This window comes from Astatotilapia calliptera, chromosome 20, assembly GCF_900246225.1.
Source record: "Astatotilapia calliptera chromosome 20, fAstCal1.2, whole genome shotgun sequence".
In the NCBI taxonomy this organism is placed as follows: Eukaryota; Metazoa; Chordata; class Actinopteri; order Cichliformes; family Cichlidae; genus Astatotilapia; species Astatotilapia calliptera.
This window is the reverse complement of record NC_039321.1, coordinates 3,535,277-3,551,207: the sequence shown is the minus strand read 5'-3', so window position 1 is coordinate 3,551,207 and position 15,931 is coordinate 3,535,277. Positions and strand designations below refer to the sequence as shown.

At 40.6% G+C, this 15,931-nt stretch overlaps 1 protein-coding gene across 2 annotated transcripts in view; it reads left to right on the top strand.

Moving 5' to 3' along the window:
- The window catches only part of slc6a8 (solute carrier family 6 member 8), a 43,247-nt gene that overhangs the window by 12,023 nt on the left and 15,293 nt on the right, over nucleotides 1-15,931 (top strand). For both annotated transcript variants that reach the window (XM_026154168.1, XM_026154169.1), the window contains exons 2-4: nucleotides 4,708-4,839; nucleotides 8,020-8,290; nucleotides 8,987-9,119. In XM_026154168.1, coding sequence (XP_026009953.1) covers nucleotides 4,708-4,839; nucleotides 8,020-8,290; nucleotides 8,987-9,119 — 536 coding nt within the window. The remainder of the gene's footprint in view (nucleotides 1-4,707; nucleotides 4,840-8,019; nucleotides 8,291-8,986; nucleotides 9,120-15,931) is intronic.

The following is a 15,931-nucleotide window of genomic DNA, read 5'->3' as shown; positions in this document are numbered from 1 at the left end:
ACTAAATGACCTGACAGACAAACTCGGCCCAGCTTACTTTGATCGGGATTTATCTGCGGCAGCTCTAACTCAATTTGAAAATCAGAATCTCCATAGAAGATGATTTAAAATCGAACTGTTGTTTTAGAATAACTTTACTTTCGCTAGCTGGATCTACTAAACCGACCGAGCTGCTCAATGCTGATAATTGTTCAAATAATACATTTAATTTTCTTCTAATGGTATTTTCTCAAAAAGCTTTTTCGCTTTGATCTGACTGCACATCTCCTGCAAACTGTATTCAGTCTTCCTTCAAAATAATTTTTTTTAATGCGTAATCTGAGTTTTGGCCAATAGAGTACAAACAATCTGTAAAAATGTTTTGGAGCCGTCAAACGCCTGGAACTTTAAAATTGAAATGAAGCATCTTATTATCACATTGCTTAATGCAAAGTTAAGTTGGTGTGTTTCAGTGCAGCTGACTGTGATGAGGCTATAGTACTCTGTAATCCCATTAACACTGAGTTACTGATGAGCTAACAGCATTACACCACTTAGCTCTGACCGTGTGTGTGTGTGTGTGTGGGGGGGGGGGGGGGAATTTTTAGCGAGCTGCTGGCATAGCCGACCCTCCCCCTTCCTCCATCCTCTCTCTCTCTGCAGTCATGACTCACTAGCAGCTTGTGTGTTTTCATGCTAAGCTAACCTTGGCTAACACAACAGAACAGTGTTTGACTATGAGCGGCAGCAGGCCTTCGCTAACCCACGTTGATTCACTCGGGCTTGCGTCATTCATCAGGTTGGCGTCATTCAACCTGTCGTGCGTCTCATACGTCATCAGCGGTGATGTGAGCTGCATTGAAGCAGCCTCACTCTGAGAGCTGGTGGTGTGCACCTGTTTGTGTGTCATTGTGAGGACCAGTGGAGGTTTTAGATATTATGAGGACATTTGTGAAAAATGTGGACGGTTTTGGATAATGAAGATATTTGTCAGCACAGTGGACAGTTTTAGAAAGTGAGGGCATCTTTGGAAAAGGCCTTACATCAAAGGCCTTGTTGGATAGTGATAGATATTTTTTAATAGTGGGGATCAAGTTTAAGCTATTGTGAGCATTTTTTTTCCAATCATTGTGAGGACATTGGTGAAAATTGGACAAATCTTGTAGACATGTAGATTTAGATACTGCGAGGACATTTGTCAACATTGTGAACAGCTTTTAAAAGTACAGACATTTTTAGGGAATGATGGATACTGTGACTTTGTTTTCCGGAGGACATTTGTGTGGACATCTGTGGATATACAGTTTTAAATATGTAAGCTCAACATTTAGTTGAGCTGTTTGAGGGTTCAAACCTATTTTTAGGCTATAGATTAGAATACTAGCTATGCATGGTGTAAGCCAGGGTCCTCACAGTGATAGAATAACACATACTGTATGTGTGTGTACGAAGCATACGGGCATTATTCTCTGAATGGACACAATGATTACAGCTTTTTAACGATCTAGAGCATTATTATTATTATTATTTAAAGATGACCTCAACTCAAATATTTGTTGTTTTAATGAGCAGGTATTCAATCAGGCTAAATCCACAACTGCATTTTTATGATTTTTCTTTTATAATGAAGGTTTTAATGTTGAAATATAATGACCTGAGGTGTGTTTATTCAGGCAGGGTTTTCTCATGTTTGTCTCACAGCTGTACAGGCAGGTTACATTTTAAGTGACATAACCTGGAATGATGTAACTGTAGCAGCTGAGCACGGTGCAGTCAGCCCAGGTTAATTCCTCACTACCTCACATTACCTGCTCCTGTTCTGGCTTATAGCAAGCTCTACCGTGAAAACCGAATCAGTGGCCGTGCTTTGCTTTAAAAGATGGCTGGTCTGGTTAAAAGACTTGCACAACCTGGACAGAACAGTTGATCAAGGTCGTACAGTTAGGTGGCACTTCAGATCTCTTCATAGAGAGACGGCAAACTGAAAGAGTTTACTATGAACTTGAATGTTCAATATTTACTAATATTTTTTGTTTTATGAAGACGATTGAAGGATTGATGGGTGGAGAATCTGAAATCAATATGTTTTTGTGCAAAACAGCTAGACAACGCGACTTGTTTATTTAACTTAAACAACAAAACTGTTAAAATCCAAGATTAAGGATTAAGATTTAATCTTCATGAAATTTAAAGAAGTCCAGTCATTTTCTTTCAAGCTCCTTAGACAACCATGACCCGGATGACTGAGAACCTTCACACACGTCTTTTTTTGTTTTTTCTTTTCCAGAATTCTAAAATTAAAGTCAGAATTCTGGGGAAAAAAAAAAAGACATGTCCACCTTTCCATTTCCAATGAGGATCAATGAGCTGAGGAAAATCTCGTGGACAGTCAGTGGTGCTGACAGTTTAAATGTCATTAAGTCAAATATTTGCAAAGGTTTGAGGGACAACATAAAACCTCATTATGTCTTGAAAAGAACCAGCGGCCAAAAACTGAAGGGTAGCATTAAGTTTTGGTCCCGTTGCTCTTGCACGACCTCTTTCTAGTTGGAAGTTTTGTGTTTTCTTTATTTTATTAAACAAATTAAGAACAACATTCAATCTGCTCTGATAAGGCTTCCCTCTAACGTTCCTGTAAATGAACACAACCCAGTGTTTTCTCCACACACTCTGTTCTCAGTCGCTGCTCTTCTTATCAGAAACTACTGCAGGCACATCAAGCCCAAACTTTGTTTTCATCTTAAATAATGGTCCAATTAGCAGTAAACAGACTACTGAAAGATGTAGTAAATCACATTAGGCTTATTCATTCAACGACTTTCACCAAGTGATTTCTCTGAAGGGAAAACTGCTATAAATAAATAATCAATAACCATAGCTTTTCCTCACTGCTCTTTACTGTGCATCTTTATTATTTCACTCTGCAAGTAAAGTCAAAGGAAGATCAATATTGAAATCTCCCACACTTCCATGCACGTTGATTACATCAGATGCAACATAACAGGTGTAGCTGGGGTGAAAGTGGGTTGCAAAGAAGCTTGCAGCTGTGCCTGATCTAGCTAAATCAGCTCAAGGTGCACGTGCTACTCGAGCTACCTTTGCACAGTACTAAAACCTCCACATAAAACTGATCTTGTGACTCACAGGGAGTTTATTTTACCCTCCTCTTTGTTTAAAACTTTAACCACATGTATATTGAACACTGTTATGACAGGAAAAACATCTGAATAATGTTTAATGTTGTGGGTTCAATTTCATGTGAAAAATAATGGAAAAACTTAATGTTGTGGCTGCCATCAGAGTGCTGCTGTGGGAGAAAGCATCTACACTGGTTGTAAACATAATAAAGTACCACTGAGCTGTTCCCTTAACATTGCAGTTATGATATGATGATAGTGGCCACCCCTCTTTCTCCTTGTGTAAGAGCTGAGAGCGTAATGGCAGCCGCTGTTATGTAACTGCTGGCACACAGCACCCCCCTCTCTGCCCCCTGCTCTCTCTCTCACCCCTCCAGTGTCATGCCAGTTTGATTCCATTCATACCAGTTCCTGGTGGCAGTGTGACCCAGTTACCCCTTGCTGTTTGTGTATGTATATATATTTGTGTGTGTGTGTGTGTGTGTGTGTGGATCCACCATCACGCCAATTAAAATACCAAAGTCGGAGCGAGAGAGTGAAGAGGAAGCATAATTGTTCATTCATGTCTCTCGCTGCAGTTCAGAGTGAAGGAGAGGAAACTCATTCATTCACTGTTTCTTTAGATCCATCAATAATTCATCACTGCCAAAGCATTAAAATGTGATTCTAACATGTACGGTTCATGTTACACTTCATTCAGTCACATTAAAACATCATACAGGAGCCGATTTCTGCTCAAAAGAAAACAAATGAAAGATTTAGTCGTTAAAATGTTTGAGAAGCAAAATAATTTTGTTTGATTTTATGATTATAGACATGCAGCTGAGCCTAACATGCAGAAATGAAGATTTATTGATTGATTCAAAATAACTTTAAAGAAGATTATTGCCTTTTTTGTTAAAACATTAACATTTGGAGAATCTCAAGTAGAAACAAATTATTTATGACTGAATAGTCATAGTCTTTATTTTAGGTCAGAAACTTGTGAAATAATCAAACAAGATAGTTTATCTATCTCAACAGCTCTAAACACAAGTTACTCTAATTCGCTTTAGTTTTTTTATATCTCAGTTAAATAAAATCCAGTGCGACAAAATCAAAAGGTTAAATATGTTTAAAATTCCATAAAAGAAAGTCCAATTAAGCAGAAAGCAATAATTTAATAAAGCAACTCCAGAAATAAAAATAAAAATATAGAAGGGAAAAGGTGATTATGACAAAACCGAACGGCTCTATGGAACAAAATGGCTCAATAAGGCAAACATCACAAAAGTCTTTGAGTTATTAAAAAAAATCATCCACTGTGCAGATGTAACGCAGGCTGAAACTGTGTGTGAGGCTGTAAACATGCTTCCACTGTGAGGGTTTCAAGAAGACTCGTACTGACCCATTCAGGTGGCTGTTAGAAGAACTGCTGAAATTTCATGAACAGGAAAACTGAAACTATATAATAAGCAGCGCATCTACATGCTGTGAGAAAACTCTTGATTTTGACGAAGATTTTCTTGTGCAACAGTAACAGAACGGTTAGAGTTTTCAGATGTCTGAACGTCCCTGAACACGTCATCACTGATGACTCTGTCTCCCACAGGTGTGTTTCTGATCCCCTACCTGCTGATTGTGTTCGTTGGAGGAATCCCCATCTTCTTCCTAGAGATCTCTCTCGGTCAGTTCATGAAAGCGGGAAGCATCAACGTCTGGAACATCGCGCCGCTGTTTAAAGGTGCAGTACGCCACAAAGTGGGACTTTACATTTACCAAAACAAAACACTTTAGTAGGACTTTAACTACTTTTACATTTTTTTTTTTTTAAGTGAAATTTTATAATTCCACCTCTGCAGCGTAGCCTTTGGAATATTTGGCCCATTAATCTGATCATGGGACGTTTTCTTGCTGTGTATCAATGTGTGTGTGTGTGTGTTTTTTTTTTTTTTAATTTTTATTACCATTATAAGATTTGATCAGATTATAAATTCCACTGCTAATCACTGCATTGTCATGCTTTTCAGTGAATAATAATGAGATATGCAGCTGCAGAAGCCTTAAAATCCAAACGAAGGAGATGAGTTGGACCTAAATTTACAGAAATGTTTGAAAACCAGAATGTCTGTCATAGATCAAAGGACAGAGCATAAATACAGTCATGGTTCGATTGTTCACAATCACAAGCATCTCATAAGTTTTCCTTCCCTGTTTTTAATTTCTGAAGATTTCGTTATTCCTAAAATCCCCCACTGGGGAAAAAAAAGTCCTGGGTGTGCCGCTGCAGACTCTGTTGGCTTCAAGTGCAAACCTGTCGTCAGGCTTTACAAACAGACCAAAGATATTTAAGAATTTTACATTCAAAGACTGAATAAAGGCACCGTGTCGTCAGATTTAGGTCAGTAGAAATGTTGTTGGCCGATCCTTATGAGCGGGTGAGTCTGACACGTCAGTCTGTGAGCGCACATTCAGCTTTCTGTGGAGGTTTATCTGCAGGTGGTAATCTGAGATCTGCTGTACGTGACTCCACACCCGTCTGGAAAACTGCACGTACGCGCGCGCACACACACACACACACACACACACAGACTGTGCATTTGTGAATGTGCTCGTTTCCTTTAACTAAACTTGACCTTCAACTTATCCTTAACCATAAACATCTCTTTACCATAAAATTTTATCATTTATCATGATGTCCTCATAATGTGACTATTTAACTATATTTATGGCCCCACAACACGAGTATTACACACACACACACACACACACACACACACACACACACACACACACACACACACACAGTAATAATGCACGTCTTGTACCACTTAATAACGCTTGCACACTGCATTTTTCAGAGGGCTGATCTTTACAGGGGACCACATGACTCTTCGGCTCTATCAGTAGCTAACTTTACTACACCGGCCTCCCTTTGACCTTTAGTGCAGTATTGACAGAGCTCCGCCTTCACATTCATTCAGTCTGATACAGTTACAGGGAGCAACACCAACAGTCAACACCAACAGCTCATTCATCTGTTCTGAGAGTCTCAGCAGGAATGGAGCTAAATATGGAGCAGCAGGAGGAGCATGAGGATGCATGTAGCAGAGCAAAGAACGAGCCAATCACAGGCAGATTTAGTTTTATATATTAGAAAATACAAGGATGGACCTTAAATAAAATAAAATAAATACATTCAAATAGTAGCAGACAGATGTCCAAACATGCATGGAAACACATGAAAAGTCAATATTTGATATAAACACGTTTATTCTGCAGCTCTGCCTGAAGCCCTTTTCTTCTAAGTTCTTTATGTAGTCTTTATGAAGCGCCTTGAGGCGACTTATGTTGTGATTTGGCGCTATATAAATAAAATTGAATTGGATTAAATGAAAAGATGAGCAGCGTCTGATCTGCCTAAAGGTTGAGTACTTCAGCCTTTTATGTCTTTGTGAGTTCAAGAAGATTTGGAAACATTTCTCTCTACTTTCAAACCTGTCATTTTTTACATTAGCATTTGTTTTTCAATGTCCTCTATAATTTTCTGTAGATTAAATTTCTTTACTGTTAACCCAGGGGCGAGGGAACTCCAGGCCTCAAGTTCTGATGTCCTGCAGGGTTTAGATGTGTCCTTGATCCAACACAGCTGATTTAAATGGCTAAATGACCTCCTCAACATGTCTTGAAGTTCTCCAGAAGCCTGTAATGAACTAATCATTTGAATGAGGTGTGTTGACCCAGGGTGTTAGACCTGCAGGACACCAGCCCTTGAGGCCTGGAGTTCCCCACCTCTGGGTTAAGAGGCTATCATGGGATTAATTTTTGTATTTTTCCTCATATTTTCCTAAAAAACTGACTAATATCATGCTGTAAATTCGATTTCCCAAAATCATTCAGCACAGTTTGGCAGTAATTTTAGCAAAAATGGCAAAAACGTTGCTGTTGTTTGTATGTAGTCACTGAAAAATCCCGTGTGATCAGATTTTGTCCTCACACAGAAACTGTGGGTTTTTCAGGTTAGACCGTTACATGTGTGTTGGATGTGGTTCAGTTTATTGTTGGTCGTCAGAAAGAAAACACGTGGTGCTGGGATGTGGGCCACCTTCAGCTTGTGTTCAGTTTAATAGATAGAGTTCATTTAATTCACAGTGCAGTCTGGATTTTACTGACACGCATAAACTCAGAAATGTTTGTACAAACAGAAGCTTGAGTCTCTATGAAATAATTATTTATTGTGCAATGAAAGTCATCAAATGTACAAGAATAGAAACAAAAATGTTCTGTTGTGTGCTTCAGTCTTTGTATACTTTATGTATAGCAGCAGTCGGATGGTTTATACAGGCTGAAGACCAACAGTGTTTAACAGTGTGTCAGAATAGTCACACAAAAACTACAAAGTATAAAAGATAAGAGAATTTAATAAGCCAGGCCTGCGTCAGATTGGCGACTTGTCCAGTAGCCTGCCCCTCAGTCTGTGGTAGCTGGGCTAGCCTCCCACACGACCCTGATGAGGATAAGCAAAAGAGGATGGATGGATAGTTCAACATCATAACACATGTTTCAGTCAAGTGCATGCATGCAGTTGCAGGCTAGCTCTCAGTGCCCTGCAGTGTCAGAGAAGATTAGGAAAATATCTTTGTTGCATTTACAGAAGAAACAACCAAAACAGTTTTGTGAGGATCTGTTGCAAAATGACACATTTTCTTTGATTAACCAGGAGAAAGTATGAGTGAGCATCTTTATGCATCATACACCAGCAAGAAAAAAAGAAGAAGCTGTAAATGGTGACTAGACTTTAATGACCCCAGTCAGCACAAATAGAAACAAAGAGCTTTAATGAGCTTATGCTTTCATCTCTTTCTGTTAATAAACGTGTTGTTTTCCACCTGCTAAACTCTCCCTGTGCTCTCGTCCTCTGCAGGTCTGGGTTATGCCTCCATGGTGATTGTGTTTTTCTGTAACACCTACTACATCATGGTGCTGGCCTGGGGCTTCTACTACCTGATCAAGTCCTTCACCGCCACGCTCCCGTGGTCCTCCTGCAACAACGAGTGGAACACGCCCAGCTGCATCGAGATCTTCCATCACCAAGACTGCAAAAACGCCAGCTTTGCCAACATCACCATCGGCAGCAGCAACATGACCTGCGCCGACCTGGCCGACGCGCGATCGCCCATCATCGAGTTCTGGGAGTGAGTTTTAAATCTGAATGTTTCCAACTATTTCCTATTACTGAGGTTTGTTTTATATAAAATTCACAGAAGTATTTGTGACGTGTTATAATGGCTGAATGCAGCTGAGAGCCACAGACTAAGCAGGGAGGTAAGAATTAGAGATGGACTAACACATTGTTGGTGTGAATGTGATGACAGAGAAAATAACAGCAGACGTGTCCTGTAGTTATAGGTGAGAATGAGACGCTCACAGATGTGATGTGCAGCTTGTGAAGCTTGCAGCTCCTTTAATGGCCACTGGAGCTATTTTCAGCTCTTCGATCATGATGAAGGCTCACATGTGCTCCTGTTCGTGGTGAGGCTGTGTCGTCCTGGCACCTTATTAACACAACAGAGCAGCTAATGAGGTGAAGAGATGTTTGTCAGATGACTGAGCTCGTTAGATTTTCAGTTTCGAGTCAGTCAGCAGCGCGCCGGCTCTGAGGAACGAGGTGGCGATGATGTTAAAAGACTGTGAATGTTGTAGGAAGCGCTGCTGCTCTCAGCCAAATATAGAGTGCAGTGTGTGTGTGTGTGTGTGAGAAAATAGGCCCCCTTTAGTCTTTTTTTTAACATCTGCACAGTGTTTTCCGCCAGCTGTCTTTTGCTCCCGTGGAAAGCACAGATCTGCTCTGTGACTCTGACGCTGGGCTCTTTGTGATCTTCTCTGCGCAGAAACAAAGTGTTGAACATCTCGTCTGGTCTGGATGAACCGGGGAAGATGAACTGGGAGCTCATTTTGTGTCTGATGGCTGTCTGGGTTCTGGTTTACTTCTGCGTCTGGAAGGGAGTCAAATCCACCGGGAAGGTAAAACGTTGTTTTTTAAATGGAGTCCCAACCTGTGTCTAGCACTTTGTCACCTTCCCTGTTATATAACATATTAATATTATTATTATTAACTGAGGATCAGATCAGAACATCTGCATGTGAATGAGTCTGTGTCCAGATTATTATAACGAACCAAAACCAATTAAAAATCATAACTAGATGTGAAAAAACCCCACATCCAGCCTGAAGAGGCTTTGGTGCATCTTCGATGTCTCACATCGATTGTTGTCTTGTCTGAATTGTTTAAATTCTGCACCCATCAAACACACCCTACAATACTTTTATATACCACCCAAAGAGACTAACACTAAACATGTTTGCTCAGCACAAAAGTGAACTGAAATGAGCAAACCCACTCTGGAAACTAACACAACTGACAATGAATCAAAGTCAAGACGTCAGAATAAAATCACAATAACAAATTTAAAAAACCCACAAAACTTAAACAACTCCGGTCGGTGTCCCAGGAAAAGTTTACACAGTTAAGAATAAACAGAAAAGTCCCACGAAGGACACACAAACTGAAACGTGTCGAACAAGTAAACGTTAAAAATGTGTTCCAGTTTAACCTTCGAGTGACCGAGTCAGCTTGTGACATTTTTAATCATCAGAACGTTTCCTGCCGCCAAGCTGGTAAGTTGGACGATGAAATGAAACGGCTATGATAAACATAAAGTAGAAAGTGCTGCAGGAAGAAAGGGAACATGTTTAATGTCCTTTATGAACCCTTGCAGTCATTTTAGTCGCTATGGTGATTTGTTTGCTTCACGATCAGGAAATAGACTCGATCTTGAGTGCTTGAAGAGAAAGTAGCTGGACTCCTCTTTGGCTCGTGATGTTTGACTAACAGCTGATGGAGACTCCCAGTATTTATCCCTGTCACCGGGGAAAAGTGCTCAGACTCGCTGTAGATGGCTCATGGTTTGTTTAATAAGCCGCCATCTTTGCTCATCACTTGTCCTTCACAGTGGACATAGATGCCCCTCTTTACTCCTCAAACCATCTTCCCAGTTTTAAATTAAAACAATTTAGCATCTTCAAAAGAGTGTCCTCTCTCCTTAAAGGTCAGATTGAGTCATTCTCATAGATTATTTTTTTTAAAATTTGCAATAAAACTGAAGATACGGAGATCTTGTCTGAATTTAAAAAGCCACTGTTTGAATAATTCTTTACAAAAAGAAGTCGAACAGAGAAGACTTAGTGCTTCCTGTTGTCATCCATGTCCCCTAACTAAGACAATATGTGTGAAACTTTGTTCCCTGAAACTAACTGACCATCCTGAGTTAAAATGTCATTACCACATCACACTGTGACGAAGGTGGAAAAAATACGGGACTGTTCCTTTAAAACTACAACCTTCAAACGACGTGTGTGTGTCATCGGATTGTGATGACGAGACTGTACACGGTGCCGTCAGATGGCAGGCTAAGAGTTGCTATGACTACCCTAGAGGTAGTGGTGGTGGGGAGGAGAGTGTGGGGGTGTGTGAGGTGGCGGCATGTGATTGGTTGTCTGGTAGGAGGGCAGCTGACTGCAGTGGGACGTGACTGAGAGCCACTCGGAGAGCGAATGCCCCCCTTTCCTGTACTGTAGGAAAACTCCACTCGGGGGCAAACGGGGACATAAAAAATCTGTCCTGGAATTCGACCCAGATCAGCAGCGCAGGAGCACCAAGCTCTCTGCATCACTGATAACCATACAGATGATTTAGCTATGAAATCACACAAACTTCATTTAAAAATTTTAAATGGTTCAAAAAAAACCATTCTCACTAAAGTTCAACACACAGAACTCTGTAGTTATTCAGACAGTCAAAATGATCTAAACAATTAAAGATTTCATTTTCTTGTTTTATTTTCGCTTGGAAAAAAACAGAGTGTACTTTATGTAAACAAGGTCTGGTGGCCCTAAAATGTATAATGTAGGCTAGATTTTGTGTTAATGTGTTGGTCTTAAGTAAAACTAAGGTGTAACACTGAATTGATTGACAATTTATACTTTATATTTTAAAAAACACTCAAATGAAGTGGGGACATTTTTGACCCCTGAGGACCACAGGTGCAAGGAAATCGGGAGCACATTATGAGGGTTAAACAGCACCTTTAAAAAGAGAGTAAGGTGGGGCCTTTGCCTTTAAGGTCTGGACAAAAATAAAGACGAGACAGGAACAGAAAGAGAGAAGGACAAAGAAACTGTGCTGGAGTTGGTGAAGCCCCCAACCACGTAGAAAGTTTTCTACATGAGGGAAAACTACTAAACGTGCATAAACACCTAACAGTAACACAGCTCACTGTTACCAGTTAGAGGCCCAGAGGATCTTATTAGCCACGGCTGCGGGGGAACACCCTTCAGAGTGGCCACGCCCCTAATCCAATTATCCAGGTTAAGTTATTACAAATAAATGAACCTTTGAAAGAGTAGGCTGTAAACATGTTTATTTTTACTGTAAGGTTAGATATTTCAGCACTGCTGGAGTCTGCCTCAAGTGGCCATGAGAGGAACTGCATTTTTGGTGGCTTTGATTTTCTTTTGACCCTGGATCTGGTTGTTTGGTCAGCAGTAGGATGATGTGTCGTCTCTTTTGGTCGAGTGTACCAAATGATGAAGATGCCAGAAAGGGGGAAATCCAATATTAGGGCAAAGAGAAGAAAGAGTAGCTAGTTTGCTAGTGTCTCCTGAGGGAAATGTTACCCAGCCTTCTGGTTTGCACTGAGATTCATGACTGTGGTTTCCTAAAGATTACAGAGGACCTGTTATTCTATGACTGTGCACAATGTTTTGAACATGGGCAGAAATCCTTCTGAAAGACCTCTGGTGTATAAAAGTGCACTTCTCATAAAATAAAACTAAATGTAACATTGAGGCAAACAGCTGCCAAACAGAAGCAGCCTGACATCAGAGCCTCTGACGCTGGAAGCAGACAAACACAAATGAGCACAGAGGAGTGAGTCACGCCTGTTCGTGTGCCGACTTGGCAGGAATAATATTAAATGAGAATAGATGAGAATAAATATTTGAAAGCCTGAGTGCATGACTGCCATTTATCCCAAAACACCACCGCTGATGCACAGACAGAACTTTATGATACATACTCATAAAGTTTAGAAACAGAGCAGCCCTTTGAATGGCTGTTATCATTCCTGCATCACCAGCAGGCTGTCTCTTTCATAAACAAGGAGGCTAATGAGTTTTAATGACTTTAATTCATGGTGGACCTGATGGTAAACTAAACGGGAATAATGGGAATGAGAAATGAGTGTTTCTACTTTGAAAGATGAACAAATGTCTCTCCAGATAAGCAGGAAAGGTGACATAGATTCAGTGACTTTTACCCAGGTGGCATCTCAGCAATGACAACGTATTCCCAAGCACCAGCTTCAAGGTCATGATAGTGACGACTTCAAGTAGATTTTATATGCACTTGAGTACATAACCTCTTCAGATTCTCACCATTATCTGGACTGCTCTCCATTTATCATTAATTGGAAAGGATGATAGGACACTTTTGAAGTACAAGCACAGGTACACAAAGTGTCTTCTCTCCATGGGACGGCAGATAAGAGGTATTCAAGGAGCTGATAACTTAGAGTACATAACAAATTCAATTCAATTCAATTTTATTTATATAGCGCCAAATCACAACATAAGTCGCCTCAAGGCGCTTCATAGATACAGAGAAAAACCCAACAATCATATGAACCCCTATGAGCAAGCACTTTGGCGACAGTGGGAAGGAAAAACTCCCTTTTAACAGGAAGAAACCTCCGGCAGAACCAGGCTCAGGGAGGGGCGGGGCCATCTGCTGCGACCGGTTGGGGTGAGAGAAGGAAGACAGGATAAAGACATGCTGTGGAAGAGAGACAGAGGTTAATAACAGATATGATTCAATGCAGAGAGGTCTGTTAATACATAGTGAGTGAGAAAGGTGACTGGAAAGGAAAAACTCAATGCATCATGGGAATCCCCCGGCAGCCTACGTCTATTGCAGCATAACTAAGGGAGGATTCAGGGTCACCTGGTCCAGCCCTAACTATATGCTTTAGCAAAAAGGAAAGTTTGAAGCCTAATCTTAAAAGTAGAGAGAGTGTCTGTCTCCTGAATCCAAACTGGAAGCTGGTTCCATAGAAGAGGGGCCTGAAAACTGAAGGCTCTGCCTCCCATTCTACTTTTAAATACTCTAGGAACAACAAGTAGGCCTGCAGAGCGAGAGCCAAGTGCTCTAATAGGGTGATATGGTACTACAAGGTCATTAAGATAAGATGGGGCCTGATTATTTAAGACCTTGTATGTGAGGAGCAGGATTTTGAATTCAATTCTGGATTTAACAGGGAGCCAATGAAGGGAATCTGCTCTCTCTTTCTAGTCCCTGTCAGGACTCTTGCTGCAGCATTTTGGATTAGCTGAAGGCTTTTCAGGGAGTTTTTAGGACTTCCTGATAATAATGAATTACAGTCGTCCAGCCTGGAAGTAATAAATGCATGAACTAGTTTTTCAGCGTCACTCTGAGACAGGATATTTCTAACTTTAGAGATGTTGCGCAAATGGAAGAACGCAGTCTTACATATTTGTTTAATATGTGCGTTGAAGGACATGTCCTGGTCAAAAATGACTCCAAGGTTCCTCACAGTGTTACTGGAGGCCAAGGTAATGCCATCCAGAGTAAGAATCTGCTTAGATACCATATTTCTAAGATTTTCAGGGCCGAGTACAATAACCTCAGTTTTATCTGAATTAAGAAGCAGAAAGTTTGCGGCCATCCAGGTCTTTATGTTTTTAAGACATTCCTGCAGTTTAACTAATTGGTGTGTGTTATCTGGCTTCATGGACAGACAGAGCTGGGTGTCATCTGCATAGCAGTGAAAATGTATGCTATGTCTTCTAATGATGCTGCCTAAGGGAAGCATGTATAATGTAAACAGAATTGGTCCTAGCAAACCATCCAAAATTTATTTTGAGCACCAAGGATCTGATTTTTAATGCACATAAGTTAAAGGAAGAACTTAAAGTCTTACAGAAGATATGTAAATGCTGTTTTTTGTTAATCTCTTACAGTAAAATTGTGAATCTCTTGATGTCTGATGTTAACAGGACAAATAACTGAAAAACCATCAGGATACAGGTTTTGTTTAACTGGAACCCACAAATAGAACTTTTTCACCTTAAAAGGTTTTTAATATTTTCTTTGTATGTTTTAAAATAAAACTTCATGGTGTTAAAAAGTCTGAGATCAACACTGAAAACTCTGCTGTTTTCTATTTGTTTCGCTTTAATCCCAAAATATTTACTTCCTGCTGAAAACGCCAGCTGACCGTTAAGTCTTTGACAGATCTGGAAGAATTTCAGGATATCCCGCTGTTTGCTCCACCCCCTTTTTCCTTTAATGTCAGCAGTATAAGAGCTGCACGAACAGTACCAGCTCTAATCATGTTGTCCTTGCACGATCTGACAACAAAATAAAACTACTTCTGCAAGCGCAGGAAACCGCAGGCGATATTCTACAGCTGATTCATTTGGACTGTGTTGTGATTTAGAGGTAAAGTGTGTCTGATGTGCTAAAAACAGGAAGCTGGCATCTGATATGATCCATCTCCACCTCCTGGCTTCTCCGCTGTGTTTGTGCTGTTGGAGCCTTTTGAAGCATTTTTAATGGAATCATCTCTTGGCTGGCTGTGCAGCAAAAACATCTGTGCTTGCCGTTCAAATGCAGAATCCAGAACCAATGGGTGGTGTCACAGTGGCTATGCCCCCCCCCTTATACACAGTATCTGGCTCCAAGGAGCTTCTTGTGATGTCAGGAGTTTTTTTAGAGTTCAGGTGTGCAGGAAAGCCCAAACGAGCCAGCAAGCTTTGGTTTTTACGCAGTTCTCCGAAGCTTTTAGTTGTGTTACAGCTCTGCTTTGGATCCAGGGTTTGAGAACTTTGTGCACCACCCTTTTACTAACTTTCAGTCCAACAACAAAAGTTCCTCTTTTCTCTGAATAACAGTCAGACTTGTGACACTTTCTCTTAGTTCTGCTTTAAACGCAGGGCACGGGTGTTATCTGAGCGCTGCTTCAGTGGAAGGGCTCAGACTTATTTCATTGATTACCTGGAAACAGAGATCAGGACTTCTTTTGTTTCTGGATATTTTCATTTATTTCCGTGTTTACATAAAAATGTGACAGACCTTTTATGTGCTCGCAGACTTTTTGACCCAGAGAACAAAGGGAAGTGAATCATGCTCCTTGAAAACTAACCAGCTGCTGTTAGGTGGTGTTAAAAGCATGATTAATGGGAAGAACATCTAACAGTGTAGGAGTGTTTCTGAAAAGCTGGAACACAGTGTTGCTGTCGAGTTAAAGGTCGTCATAACAAGCAAACACACATCAGTTTTGTTATTACTCCATTTTGAAAAGGAAATCGCACTAAGCTGCTGCAAAACTAGAGCACGTAAACCGCATTAACCTCTGACACACATCTGTAAACACACACTCGCACACCCTCGACACACACGTTCCCAGGATCAGATAAATGGCTTTTTCTTCTCTTTTTTTTTCTTGTTGTCACTGCTTCAGTTTAGGGTGTTGCCAAAATGACCCAATCAAAAACAGCTTCACTTATCAGACTGAGCATGTGCAGTAGAAACCTCTGTGCTCACCTGAATAGAGACGAATCCAGCAGCTTGTTTCTGTGTTGCATTCATGAACCCCGTGTCCTCATATTATCTGGGTCAGCTGTGTCTTCACAGCAGTTTGATGAAGTGAATGTAGAAGATGTTCAGTGAAAGGGCTTTTAAGTCTGCAGGCTGGACT